The sequence below is a fragment of the Geospiza fortis genome, unplaced genomic scaffold (genome assembly GCF_000277835.1).
Source record: "Geospiza fortis unplaced genomic scaffold, GeoFor_1.0 scaffold23, whole genome shotgun sequence".
In the NCBI taxonomy this organism is placed as follows: domain Eukaryota; kingdom Metazoa; phylum Chordata; class Aves; order Passeriformes; family Thraupidae; genus Geospiza; species Geospiza fortis.
In genome coordinates, this window is record NW_005054303.1 from 12,126,063 (window position 1) to 12,141,045 (window position 14,983).

Below are 14,983 nucleotides of genomic sequence, written 5' to 3' on the forward strand. Positions count from 1 at the left end.
ATCATCCACAGTGACAAATTCACACAAGATTTTGCCTTAAGCTATGGAAAGTCCAACTTCTGGTTTAACATTTTGTCTGAAAAAATAACTAAAGTAACTCAATGGGAAAAGAAGCAGCCACAGATATAAATGACACTTGTTAATAGATAAATAATATTTACAAAAGCCAAGGAATTAAAAGCTCCTGTTCCAAATGTACTATAACACAGCTAAATATTTACTTAGAGGAATTCACAGCAGAAACTCTCAAATGTGACTACTGAGGATTTTATGTGGGATATTATTCAGAATGCACACTTTATCACTAACATACATGTTTTCTACTGCATGGGCTATTGTGTAGCTCCTATGGACACACACAGAATAAACAAAACTCCCTGAGAACTGGCATTCTAAACCACTTGGAGCACCTAAAAGGTAATGACTACTTACAGAAAAGTCAGAGCCTCTGTGGGAAATGCAGCGCTGCCTTTCCTGAGTTGCTCAAATGTGAAATACATTAACAGAGTGATGTCAATGAGCCACCTGATAGCACAAAGAGGTAACTGGATAGGAAAAGCAGAGGAAAAATAGATCAGAAACATTCCTGGAAGAGTTCAAGGCCAGGCTGGAGCAACCTGGTCTAGTGGAAGTGTCCCTGCCCATGGCAGGGGGGGGAACTAGATGATCCTTGAGGGTCCTTTACAACCATCCTGTGAGTCTGTGACAATTCTGAAGAAGCCCTGAAAAAAACTTACATGAAACACTTGCCTGAAAAATGCTTTAATTACAGCCAAGTGATTTCATTCCTCCAATTTCCAAGATCTTCTCTCAGAAATTAGGCAAATTCAAGGAGCAACACAAGCTGCACAAACTATTTCAGCCTCTCAGGTCGTGGTGGTTCTCCCTGCTCTGTGGAAGGAGAGCTCTGCTTTGCTTCACTGGCTGCCATATCCAGACTGCTGTGGAGAATCTTTAGCAAAAGCCTTCAGTGAAATTCAGGCCAAAAAAAGAAACAGCAGGATATTAAGGGAAAAGTAAGCTTTCAGTAGAATAGTCATTGAGTTTGACCAAAACAGTTCCAGTTCTAAGAAAAAAAAGAAAGACCTTTAGCCTTATCCTAATCTTCTTCCTTCCTTGAAGCATCTGTTACACATTTGCCTCACTCCACAATAGTTTTAAGAAAAAATAACCCAAAACCTAACTCAGAGCAAATCCTGGCTAAAGAAGAAAGACAAAGAAGTATTTAGTTATAGCCATATTTTCAGCATTACAGCTTTCAATACAGCCTAATGTCAATGTTAACACAGAAGCAGCCCATTTTCAATACTCAACAAGGACTATGGAATTTTTGTTTTTTATACAGATTGTTTTAAGGGCTTCTTGTCATCTTTTTCATTTATTGCACAGATCATCTCCTCCCACAAGCAGTTGTGCAATCTCTCTGTGGCAACAAAGCCAATTGCTCACTGTCCCAATATTCCTTTCCCATATATTTACACTGCCTGAACATAATTCACTAGCTGGAGATAAAAAGGAATTACTAGCATCAAGTTGTGCTCTCTAGGTCACATTTTGAGAGTCTATGCTGTAGGAAAATAATTAAGTGAAGATACATCTACCTCTGAGCTGCTCATATTAAAGTTTAAAATTGCTCTGCACTCAAGCATTGCCACCTGTTCTTTCATTTTAATTTTAAAAATTCTGAATCCCTTTAATGTAAGCCTGAAAATGCTTAAATCCTGGAAATATGAGCATTCACCAACCACAACAATTACTCTCCTATTAAATTCATGAAGATATATGAAAGAATGGTACAAAGATTAAAGGGTATTATAAAGCCAAAAATATATATGCATGTATATTATGTACTACAACTCTATGTTTTCAAACCACTGTCTCCACTGTGTCTAGAGAAGGCACACATTTCAATTAATAATACATCCAGGCTTGATTTTCAGTTGTAACTTTTCAGGAGACTTTTACCCTTTCAGGCATGATATTGTACCAATCCTGAACTTCAGCTTTCATTAGAAGCCATCAGTCAAGTTTCTTTCAGTAAAAACACATGTTCACTGCAGACCACAGAAATTTTTAAACAACAAAAGAAAGCTCTAATGTGTATATATATGTTTATGGCCACCAAAGGATGAATCAAATCTTGTCATGTATTTATCAATTATATAAAAATGGCTTTTCAACATCCAGCTTGAAGTCCAAAACAATTTTCCTTTTCTCCCAACGCTGTGAATTCACACTTCAGCTCAGGGCTTGGATTTCCTAAACTCTAATACCAACCCCACCACTTACCCTTTAAACTCTGAAAAAGCACCTCAATGCTCCTGCCTCCAGAATGCTTCTCCATTTCCAGGCATTCCTTGTCCCTTCTATCCCAGGGAAGGCAACCATCTGACATGAAGCTTTTATAAACAAGGTGCTTTGAACTTACAGTAACAGATGTGCTTGATTTTAAAATGTTGTATTTACTTAAACCCACGTACACTTATCATGTTGCAAGCTTTCCTTTTTCTTTCAAATGCTTCTTATTAATTTTTACCCTCAACTTTTGGCCTGATTAAGGTCTCTGTGGTGAAGCTTAGAGAGAGGAGACATTCTGGTTAAAAGTGACAGACAGTTGTTTCCATTCTCTAATCCTTGAGATTTTTATTGGCTTATTAAATATGTATACGTCGAATGAGATTTCAATTATCCTGGTATATAAATCATCCTTTTTTTTTTTTCTTTTTCTTTTTCCTCTCAAAGAAAATTGACTACTGCCATCTCCTGGTCACACATTTTCAGCTCAGACACAACTGGGCCATGCCCAAATTCCTTGTGCTACAGTACAGATAAATGCAGAGGTAAAAACAAGTAAACACAGACCTGCACTAAGTTGTGCCACTTCAGCTCTGGAAGCTTTTCCACTAATTATCCATAGATAATTTTTTACATTATTCATAACTTTCTTCATATGCAAACCACGGTTTTGAAATCAGGTTCCAAGTCCCACGACCAATAACAGTGGCCTGGGGCTTTTCTTACCACTTATAAATATTTGAAGCAGAATAATTCCCTCAGAATTCGATGAGATGTTTTTAAAAAAATTAAATGGAAGAAGTTCAAAGAATTATTTTTAAAAGGGCTTGAAGGAAGAATTTCTCAGTGCTAGGGTGGAGCAGTTATAATTGCATATATTGTAGACAGGCAGGTTTTTAGATTCTTGTTCTTAGAATGTAAGATTAAAACTGCTACACATCTCACTGTAGCACCTCCACAAACTTCTTATCTGCTAAAACAATTACTCATGGCAGTCATGTGCACAGTTTATGCTATTCCCACACTGACTTGAACTACAATAAACAAAAGATATTCTCTCCCTCTCTTTCATCATCCTGAACACCTTTACAAACACTGTTAAGCAACCTCCAAAAATAGCAGAGATAATACTTAGTGTCCTTTAGAACAGAGAATCTTTATCTGTTACACACCAGCATGAAGTCCATCTCAAACCAGGTCATTTTAACATTGAAAATATATTTTTTCCCCCACATTTGCATGATCTTAACTTCACATTATCTTTCAATTCTCCTGCAGCACTCCTGTGTTTTCTCAAGCATATGAGCCACTCCCTTTATCAAAACATCATGAACATCTCCTTTGCTGAACAGCACTCTATAAAGCAATTAAGATTCAGTTGACTACAGAAAATGCACGTTGCAATGCTCTTGGCAAATCCAAATTTAAATAAATACTTAATTGCCAAGATTCTCATGACTTCCATACAGATACTTTTCATAGAATCACAGAATGCACTGGGTTGGAAGGGAACTTAAAACTCACCCAGTTCCACCTCCTGCTATGGGCAGGGACACCTTCAACCATCCCAGGTTGCTCCAAGTCCCATCCAGCCTGGCCTTGGGCACTTCCAGGGATCCAGGGGCAGCCACAGCTGCTCTGGGCACCCTGTGCCAGGGCCTCAGCATCCTCACAGGGGAGAATTTCTTCCCAATATTTCACCTCACTCTGCCCTCTGTCAGTGTAAAGCCACTGCCCACTGTCCTGCCACTCCATCCCTTGTCCCAAGTCCCTCTCCAGATCTCTTGGAGCCCATTTAAGCACTGGAAGGGACCCTAAGGTCTCCCTGGAGCCTTCTCTTCTCCAGGATGAATTTCCAATCCTTTCATTGCACCTCAACAATAACATAACTGTGTACACACACAGCCATCACTTTGTATACACATTTATACACATAATGTGTATAAACTCTACATACAGAAACATCTGGAAATGTTGTAGAGCAATGAAAACCAAATTTTAAAAAAATCAGCACTGTGATGTCAGTATACAACAATATTTAGAAGTGATGTGCTTAGCTGAGAGAACTCTGCATATTGACACTGATTTACCTTCTTGTTGCATCTCCTCAGATTTCCTTCTCACAAAGATAACTCTGGGTCTCACAGCCTGAACGTGTGCAGCTCCTTGGCTTTCCTCCTAGGTATCATGCATTAAAATCACATTACAAATCTCACTTTTGATGTCAAAGCACAGCAAGATTACATTCAGCTTCAAGAAACATCCAAAGAAGTTTTCAAAGATTCATTAAACATGTGCACTTGTTCTCCCTACATCTGACTTCAAGAGAATTCAGCTCTGAATTAGCCTATTACAGCTATTCCCTCTAGACAAACATCCTGGGAGCAACAGGAATGGATGCAAAAGTGCCATTTTAGACCTGAAGACACAGGAGACTTTCAGTTTTTACTCAAAGCATGTAGTGGAAAGAACATAAAATTTCCCTGGCTTTCTTCAATACCCAGAATATCTTCCTAGGTATTATCCTCCTGACTAGTAAGAGAAAGATGAAAGAAAAAAGAAATATAAAAATTTCAGCACACAGGTTGGAAAACCTGAGCCAAATCTAAAATTTATTTCCTTGGCCATGTTTTTAGAACTGGCTGCTCCAAGCCCCATCCAGGCTGGTCTTGGACACTTCCAGGGATGGGGCAGCCACAGCTTTTCTGGGCACCCTGTGCCAGGGCCTCCCCACCCTCACAGGGAAGAATTCCTTCCTTATCTCTAATCTAACCCTGCCCTATGGCAGTTTAAAATCACTGCCCCTTGTCCTATCACTGTGTGCCTATCTGGAAGACTTCAGCTTTCCCTTAAGACAGACAAATTTAAAGCAGACAAGATGAGAACAAGTTGAGATTATTTTCTGAGAGCATGAAGGTCTCATGGAAATGTGACTGAAGGACACCAATATATTAAATGAATATTAAATGTCAGCAGCATGAAGGTCTCATGGACACATGACAGAAGGACATCAATATATTAAATTAATATTAAAATTCAGCAGCATAAGAGTTCTCATGGTTCCATCTGAAGTGGTTTTTTTTTCTTTTGGATTTGTAATACAGCAAAACTCAGTTTAAACTGACCCAAGCTGCAAACAGAAGTTTAGAGATAACACAGATTCATAACTTACAATTCTGCATTCCTGAAGATTAAAAACCATGTCTTTTGAAATACAAAAAAATGAAAGCTAATGAGAATACCAAAGTGACAATCCCACTTGAAAAATGCAGATTGTATAAAAACACCCATACTTATAAAGGAATATTATGAAAATATTTTGCAACTAAGTGATTTTCTAAGATTTTAACAATGCATTTGGGACTTCAAATTATTTAGATTTACCATCTCTGGAATGTGTAGCCAGGCAAATATGACTTCAATGTTCCTGTCCCTCCCATGATCAAAATGATTTATTTAGAATAGGAAGAGCTCAGCTTCCTCCAAGTCATTCTCTTGCTTCTTAGAGCTAAGACCATGGGGGCAAAATGGCCACAAATAACAGTCAATTCCTGTATTGTTGCACAAGAATGGACAGGAGGGGTCAAAGTAAAGATGCATTTAGTCTGGCTTTCTGTCTAACAGTGGCTAAAAGCATATATAAATCTCAAAAAAAAATATCTAATGCCAGGAATGGAGGAGCAGCCAAGGAATTTGGGTAGATAAGAAAATTCCTGTATGACTTAAGCCATTTGTTTTGGACTGAGTGACCACACAGACTTCACTCTTCATGACTAAAAGGCATTTGCTCCTGCCCTGTGTGAAAACTCAGGGCTCTTTCTGCTGGTGGAGACCTGACCTACACACCAGTACCAGGGAGCAAACAAATGTGGCAGCTCCACATCCCTGCCAAACCTCCCTGGCACGAGGATCCTGCTCACTCAGGCTGCAGGAACCACCCAGGCTGTGCCATCACTTCCCAAGGCCAAGGACCAGCAGGACACCATGTGAAATCCTGCATTTTCTCAGGTCTCTCAGCAAACTTTGCTCCTGAATAGATTTGTCTTCTGCCTTTGTACGTAGGTGATACAGTTTGATTTCAGTGAAGGCAAACACTGTCTGGAGATGAAGAACAAGATGTGAGAGTCAGTGACTAACTTGTGAGGAAATCCTTCAAGAAGTCTGAAGTGATTGCTGCCTTAAACATTGCACAGAATGAATGAATGAATCATCCTGAAAGCCTCAGCAGCTCCTGCTCTCTTTGCTGGTGTAATGTTACCAGAAAATCTCTTCCTGCAGGCAGGTGACAAGGCAGATCCAATGGCAGAGCTGAACACAGATGCCATCCTTAATTAAAGCAGGGGAAAGGTTCATCCTTGTCACAAGGTAGATAAATGCTGTCACAACAAGCTTTCAAATCACCTGGTACAGGGGTTATTTTTTAATTTCAGAGAAGGATGTAAAGATCTAGTAGAGGATCTTACAGAATATGGTTTAACCCCAGTAAACATCTCTCCTGGATGGGGCAATCACATAAGTATGATCACTTCATAAAAAGTTATCCTGTGAGAAAGTGATGTAGAGTTAAATCAGGAATAACCACACTCAGGAACAAAGCAAACCCAACAAAACCACACAAAGTTCTGGGGTTTGGTTGTGTGGTTTGAAGGGAGGGTGAGTTTTACATGCCAGCAGGCAAAAAAAAAAAAAAAACACACTAAGGGTTCAGATGCAAGTTTCTAAAGATAAGAGAATGTATAACTACCTACAGATAAAGGATAATATAATAGATAATTATCTGTATATCTTCTGTGAAAGGCACATGTGTTACTCTCTCTGTCCCTATTACTTTTGCCTGTGAACAGTAATTCCAAGAAAGTCTGGTCTGGTGAGCTCCAAGTAAAAGAAGTGTAACATTAAAAATCTTCTCTGAAGATGCAACACATCACTTCAGGTGACAAATTTAAGAACTGCTCAGACACCAATGGCACAATACACATCAAGGCTCAAAAACATAAATCCAAAGGGAGTTTAATGCCAGATACTTTAGATTTTTTGAAAATACAAATAAAACATCAAATACCAAACAAACTTCAGGGAAGGACAGAATTTATCCATGAATACAGCAACCATGGTAAGTATATAATGCTTTCAAACACTCTGTGAAGCCTCACATATTAGAGAGCAGTCTGCCACCCCATTTTTAGCTTTTGCCACTTGTTATTTGAATTAGTTAGCAAGTAAACCATCATCTCTAGGTAACAGTACATACTAATAAAGTAGCAAAAAATTAACTATTTAGGCTTGAAGCAGCGATCAATAGGATATTCCTCTACCTTTTAGTGCTCTGGGGTTCATCATACTCACTGCCTTTCCAGCCCTGCCCCTACTAGGACAAATGAAGTTTCTGGAATGCTGAGTGGGTTACAACCCATGAGGCAAATTTCTGTATTTCTGTGCTCACCTCCTCAGCCATATATCCAGGATTTATCCTGCATTTGAAGGACTGTGCCCCTAAAACATGGGAATGCCCCAATGAATGTTGTAAAGGACTGGATCCTGTGAGACCACTGAAGCTGTGAGGAAGTGCAGAAAAGTTAAAAAAAGAAGGTCTGAGCTTTAAAGAAGGGATTCTGTAAGGATTTGTCACAGGAAACACAGTCACCTTTACAGCACACACGCACTTTGACTCTTCTCAGCTGAATGTGTCACTTTAATGCACCAGTTCTGTGATGTCAGGCATGACAGTGAAACAGGAAAAGTTATTTTCTCAGGTTTCAGTTTGCTCTTTCTAACTAGGCACAGGAAAAATCCTTTCAGCTCACCTGGGACAGATCCTCTGGGAGTGGTGTCATTCTGCAGCTTGGCTGGGCTGCTGGCAGAGCAGGATTTGAACCTGGCTGTGAGTCCAGTTCAGCCAAAAGCATTGGACTAGGACTTGTATCTGCATCTCCAAGAATTTCTGCTGAGAGAAAAAAATTTCCTTCATGAGTTGGAGCCATAATCTCCTGGTCAACTCATGTGACAGAATGTGCAGCCTTTCAAATTTCCAACAGGGGGACATGCAATGTTAAAGAGAATGATTTCCTCCTTGCATGGCTCATTGTATACCCCTTAAATTGCTCTTGTGGGGATAAAAATGAAATAACAAATACATGTCTGAGGAAATTGAAAGAATAAATCAGCTTTATCATCTGTAGATTTGTAATGTGGCAGCATCTGAGAAAGCTTCAGAGCTGTACAGTTCATCATACCATTATATGCTTAATGAGCTTTATCACACTTACTGCAAAGAAATTGGAAAAGCTTCTTCATTAAATGTTTCACTCCTGTATGAACTAAAAGAAACCTGTGTATAGCCTCTTTTAAAGGGATAATTTGCTCTCTAATCCAACATTTATCATGGTTTTGCAGACTGCAAGTGTGTAAAACATCTTTATGAAAAATGTACTGACAGCTCATGAACTAACTTTAGCCTTCTGCTATCATACAGAGCCAAAGAATGAATTTTAAGCCTAATTAACTATAATCATTGCTTAATTAACTGTAATTATTGTTCACTTTAAGACTGCATGTGCCACATTTCATTTGCATGTTGGTTTTTATATCCCTGACTTTTAGCATTGAAAACAAGGATTTATAAATGACTGATCATCAAGATGCTGTTATGTGCCTACATGAGCAACACCTTCTCCATCCTACAAATGGACACTGCGTTCCCATAACACAAATGAAAACTGGTCACAAAACTGAAAACAACCCCCAAAACACACAATCCCCAAAATCCCTACAGACACCTCTGTGGGTGACTCATTCTGCCAGAGGAACTGAGTATCCACTGCAAGGTTTCATGTGCAGAGATGCACAGCCTGAAATAGGTGAAGTCTGACACCCATGGTGTAACTATTATTTAGTATTAGCCCTGAAAAGAATGACCAAGTAAAATGATGGCCCTGCATTGTAGCTGTTGTGGCTGTCAGGAAATATTTGACTTGCACTGAAGGAGAGGCAATCACATCCCAGTGCAGAGAGAAAAAAGGTTTGGAAGGAAAGTGGAAACAATCACAGATCATTCCTTCCACCCTTGACCTGACCCTCCCTCCAAAACCAGATTGTTTTCTTCAGTAACAAAAGGACTTAGAAACAAGGATTTTTGTTCCTCCTTGATATGAAAACAACTCCTGTCTTGAAAGCAGATCCAAGCTTTTATACAATGTTGTTTCCTTAGCAATGCAACAAATTACTGTGCTGTGTTCAGAGGTGGGGAGGGAGGAAAGCTAAATTAAAAATCATCAGAATGCAACAGAACTCAGTCTGGGATTATAAAGATTATGTAAAAGCACAGGGCATTGCCCTATGGTAGTTAGTACAGGGCACTTGCCTCCTCTCAAAAATATGCTGCAATAAAGACTAAAAACAACATTACAAGATATAGAGATAAGTATAAAAATCAGTAGAGAAACACTGGTGGATTATCATCACATGCAGGAGCTGGTCTGAAAAGTGTTAAGATATTTACAGGACAGTCAAAAGGCATCCTAAATTGAATTAAACAAATTTTAAAAATTATTTTTAAAGATACAAGGAGATACAACAACCCTGTTATGCCAGATACAGCCACGGACAGTGTGGGTAAGGAGGACAGAAGGACAGACAGACAAAGGGACAAGTTCTGGCATTAACAAGCATCTTCCAACTCCATGGTCCTGAGCACCATCACAGACTTACAGAACCAGAGAAATCCCAGAATGGTTTGAGCTGGAAGGGACCTTAAACCCCATCCTGTTCACTCTCTGCCATGGCAGGGACTCCTTCCATATCCCAGGGTGCTCCAAGCCCCATCCAGCCTGGCCTGGACACTGCCAGGGATCCAGGGGCAGCCACAGCTGCTCTGTGCCATGGCCTCATCACCCTCACAGGGGAAGAATTTCTTCCCCACATTTAATCTAAATCTCTCCTCTTTGGTTAAAACCATTCCCCCTTGTCCTGCACTATCTGCAGATGATCTGATCACTCATTTATTGCTACATCAGTGTCCTTAGTGCTGACTGACCCCTACCAACACAGACTCAAACAAGTGACTCAGAGAAATCTCTTATCTCAGGAAACCTCATGCAACCAATTTTCAAACAACCTTCAGCAAACTACTTTAAAGGAAAAGTTTGATAATATATAAAGTACCAGAATATATTTTCAAGGCTGACACTGGTGTAGTTGTCCAAAATGTTAGGTCACAGCTGGTTTAAAAGGTTACTCTCTGTGTGACCAGTTCAAATGTTAATCACTTCAAAACCAAGCAAATATTTTATTTTCTCCAAGATTGTTTTTGCCACGTGTTAAACACATTTAATTTCAATGCACTTCCTACTGGTCAAGGGTTAATAATGTGAGATAAGCTTCTCTTGTCAAATTCATAAATGTGAAAATTAAAAGGACAGAAAAGCAGCTGTTTGATCACTTTAATTTACACAACTTTTGATGAATCAATGCAACCATGTTTGTGTTGCAACAGCTTAGTAATTATTTCCATTTAGTTTAAACATATTTAAAACTACAGTCAACAAAATAAAGACTTTCTACTGCTTGCAGCAGCTACATGAAACAATTTTAGCAGTACATTTTCAGATAACAACAGAGAATGTGGGGAAAAAAATAAGGAAGAGGAAGAATGGACCACTGCTTTCAATTGAAATAAAATAAATGTCCCTGCTTTACCAACATCAACTCCCTGCTTTGTACAAGATGTGTGTGCCTCAGCTATCCATCTGGGAAAAAAATCAATTCCCATATCATTAGAGAAATATATGAAGCTAAAATATATTGCCATTTATGAGGCACTGCAGTGTCACCACGATGGAGTGATAACAGCAAAGAGGAGCAGGGCTGAGCAAGGGGACAGACAGAAGCAGCCTGAAGTGCTGGTGCTAACACCTGTCCAATGGAAACTGCCTCCATCTGTTACTCAGAACTGAATTTGACTTAAAAGAATAAGATATATACACTTTACAAGTTAACTTTTGTATAGGCAAGTGGGTATTTGCTATGATTTTTATTCCAATTGTAGGAAATTGCTAAGAAGAGTGAAGACAAGGCTTGAATTAAATCCAGTTCTTGAAAGAGGAACACTAATAGTTTCATTGTAGGAATTGCCTGTAAATATTGGATTTTGAATGTATGGTCTGAAATGATTTCAGATTCTGTTATGGAAACTCCTCAGAATCCACATGAATATCATAGAGAAGAAATAAGAATGTAACTGTAACTGTACCTCCAATTTGGACAACCTGCCCTGGAGATGCAGAACGGAGACCCTGGCGTGGTCTGTTCCCAAAGCTCTGGGCAGCTGGATGCTCCATAAAAATGGAATTTCCCATCAGGATTCTCTCCTGTGCTCTGGACAGCCTTGGCCTCTGTCCTTCACTGAGCTCCCCAATGCTGCCATCAGAATCCTGCAGAGAACACCAAAACCACAGCACATATAAAAACCCAGTGGAAGTCTTCCAAACCCAGGTACTGTTTTCTGATTACATGAACCCTGAAAGCTTTTATAAACTTAAGTTTATTCCATTTGCATTGGATGAAGAAAACAAGCCATGGAGATATCATCTGGGTTTGAAATTAAGATCTACATTGATAAGAAGGACAGAAAAGAAACACTTGCAGCCAAACATCATTTATTCTGTTAGACTTATCTCTACATGATCAGAACCTAAGCTACATTTTTAGCACATGAAGCCTTTGATATTATAGATTTGGCCACTGTTGACTGCCTGACCTTGAAACATTGGCAGCATCTAAAAGCTATTGACTCTCTGCACTGCATGTCAGATAAAAGCTTCAACTTTCAAGTAGGTTTGGAGGGCACTAAAAATAGGGATGGTTCCCTGGATCCTGACTTTTAAAGCTGCAGGTTAAACCCAGCTTGCTTCCATGTCAGAAAATAGGTGGAATACACACATACACACACACATGTGCACAGTATCACTCTAAGGCCATACAGAGAACATCCAGGAGAATGCTGATTTTCCTCTGAAGGAGAAGGGACACCTTGCCAGAATCTGGGGGGAGTTTATGAATGCCTTGGATGGACACACTGAGTGGTCTGTGACTATGGGAAAGGGAAAAAGCAAAGCAGAGCTGCATTTGTAACTGGCAGCACTGATGAGAAAATGGCACTGCAATTACAGGCAGACTTGGGAGTTAACACTGGAGAAAGCTTTTCACCAAGTCCAGCCACCAGAGCTCATTAGCAAAATAAAGACAAAGGAACAGCCAAGGAGGTGAGTCAAGTTGGTAATTATTTAGACTAAACTGACCAAGACAGAAGGAAGAAACTGCATATGCATCAGTAGCATCACAAAAAGCAAGATCTGCTGTAACTAAATGTGTTCATGAACCATTGCTGCAGCATTCAAAGTTCATTTCCTTCAAACATTCCTCCAGCTATGTCAGTTAGAATGAACACCCAGTCCAAACTGCTATTTTCCAACACAGAAATAACTCAGATGTGTGACAAAAAAATTGTGCTGCAGATAATTTCATTTTTCTGTCTCTTTTTTTTCTGCCAACTGAATAGGAATTTTTGAGGTTTTGTTCCAAGATCAATATCAACAGCATGTGCAAAGTACATGTAAACACTTGCTGAGTTCTTCATAGCTCCCTAAAACACTCCTGTGGCTGTTAAATGCAGTGTATTTGTACTTTTGAGCATTCCACCTGTATTGTTGAAGTGACAGAAAATTCCCTGGCACTCCAAGTAACAGGACAAACCTGGGACATGGGGACAGTCACACACCTGGAAAACGAGGTACACAGGATGTACAGTTTGTTTATAACCCTGAGATTTCAGTGTTTCTTAAGGGTTTTACACAAGAATGAAGCCAACAGAAGTGGGATCACTTGCAGCAGGGAATGAAGTGTATGAAGCTGCTCTACAGCCAACAGCAAGGATAAATTTGGGCTATTTTATCTACTTTTGAGTAGGAAAGAATCACTTCAAAACTACTGTACTGGGAAGCCAAGGACTGTAAGTTACCTCTGAGTGCTCTATTCTTTCTTGTACATAAACAGGTGCTTGATTTAATTTGGTTAAAAGAGCCAGGACAGGATCCCTGTGACAGCCTTTACCCATTCTCCTCATCACCTGCCCTTCACTTGGAGGATCATAATCCTAGAACAAAGAAACAAAAAGAAAAACCCACATAATACACACTCCAAAACTGTTTTTGGTAGGAATTTGAATCATTCTTACTTTAGTTCACAACTAAGCTTTTTTTAACAGTAAGTTTCCACACTGAAAAATTATGTCATGAAAATTCAAGCCTTTAAAAATAAGCAAACAGATGACACACTGTTTTCTTTTACCCACAGACATGCACACTCTTTATTTGATACAAAAGACTGCAACACTTAAAGAGGAACAAGACCCTTCAGATGAGGGAAACAGTGAAATCCTCACACATCCTTTGCTAGCAACAATCTGGCTGCACAGCTTCTCTCACCAGCAAGGAATTACCTTCCTCAACCAAACACCCTGGATTGAGGATAGAGAAATACTAGAAGGAGGAGAAATACTAGAAGGAGCTCCAACCCATCTGACAAAGAGAGGGAAGAATATCTTAGCAGGCAAATGTTCCTCTGATGAAGAGAACTTTAATTTAGGTTCATCTGTTATCAGAATTAAGGGGAGGAAGTGTGGCTGACAGAGGAGGCACCTAAAGATCAGCCAGTCCAGGGCAGTATCACAACTGTGGTGGTTGTTTTGGGGGGTTCTGTGCAGAGCCAGGAGTTGAAACTTGATCATTCTTGTGCGTCCCTTCCAGCTGGGGATGTTCTCTGATGCTGTGACTGGAATCATGGATGTTCATGGGAAACTCTGGGTAGGAAGGATAGGCCAGGAGAAGGGGGCTCCTGCTCCAGAACATTAAACTTGCTTTGTGGAGCTTGGAAGGGACCTCTGGAGGTTGTCTATCCCAACCCAGCTGCCCGCCCCAGCCCTTCTTCCAGTGCTTGGCCACTCCACAGTAAAAACATCTATGTTTAAACCAAATTTCCTGAATTTCATCCTGTGTCCATTCCCTCCCATATTTCACTGGCTCCTTCTTTGTTACTTCTTTCCACCACATATTTATCCATTGGTAAGGTCCCCCCAGAGCTTTCTCTTCTCCATCATGTCTCCCATAATTAATGTCACAGCTACATCTTACCAAGAGGCTTTACACAAAGTCAGAGAGGGAAAGTCCAGGCATTTGAGGAATACCAAAAGAGCAAGGAAATGGAGAATATCTTGACTTGGGAGGCTTCCAGAACCATGGACTACAGCAGACATTGGATAAAAAAACTATTCTGATGTTTTAAGCAGCTTTAAGTAACCCCAGCCTCAGCTAACCCACTTTAATAATTTAATCATGCAAGCAATTAAAAGATGGCTCAAAGCTGCAACAGCTCAGAGCATTGCAACGTTCTATTCTGTTAAAGATGCCTTAAAACTAGAAACAATAAAGAAATGAAAGTGCATAATAGCTATCTCTCACCTATAGAAGTATATGAATTATCCAACTTTTTAAAAACATAAATTAGTTTGTATAATGTGGTTTTTTTTTCCTTTGGTGTTCTGAAATTCTAACACTCTTTGTGAGTATGCAGTTTAAAAGTATGAATTAAAAAAGTTGGCGAGTGAAAATGTTTAAAGCACATCCAATTCAGCAGG

General features: G+C 39.6%; 1 protein-coding gene across 3 annotated transcripts in view; it reads right to left on the reverse strand.

Annotated features, from left to right (window-relative positions):
- KIAA0586 (KIAA0586 ortholog) overlaps positions 1 to 14,983 on the reverse strand; it is a 67,585-nt gene that overhangs the window by 21,114 nt on the left and 31,488 nt on the right. The window contains exons 26-29 of one of the 3 annotated variants that reach the window (XM_031066322.1): positions 13,310 to 13,444; positions 11,543 to 11,723; positions 8,100 to 8,236; positions 4,386 to 4,473 (exon numbers count right to left, since the gene is read on the reverse strand). In XM_031066322.1, the coding sequence (XP_030922182.1) occupies positions 4,386 to 4,473; positions 8,100 to 8,236; positions 11,543 to 11,723; positions 13,310 to 13,444 (541 nt within the window). Of the gene's footprint in view, positions 1 to 4,385; positions 4,474 to 8,099; positions 8,240 to 11,542; positions 11,724 to 13,309; positions 13,445 to 14,983 lie in introns of all 3 variants that reach the window. The other 2 variants (XM_031066321.1, XM_031066323.1) reach the window with 2 other exon arrangements.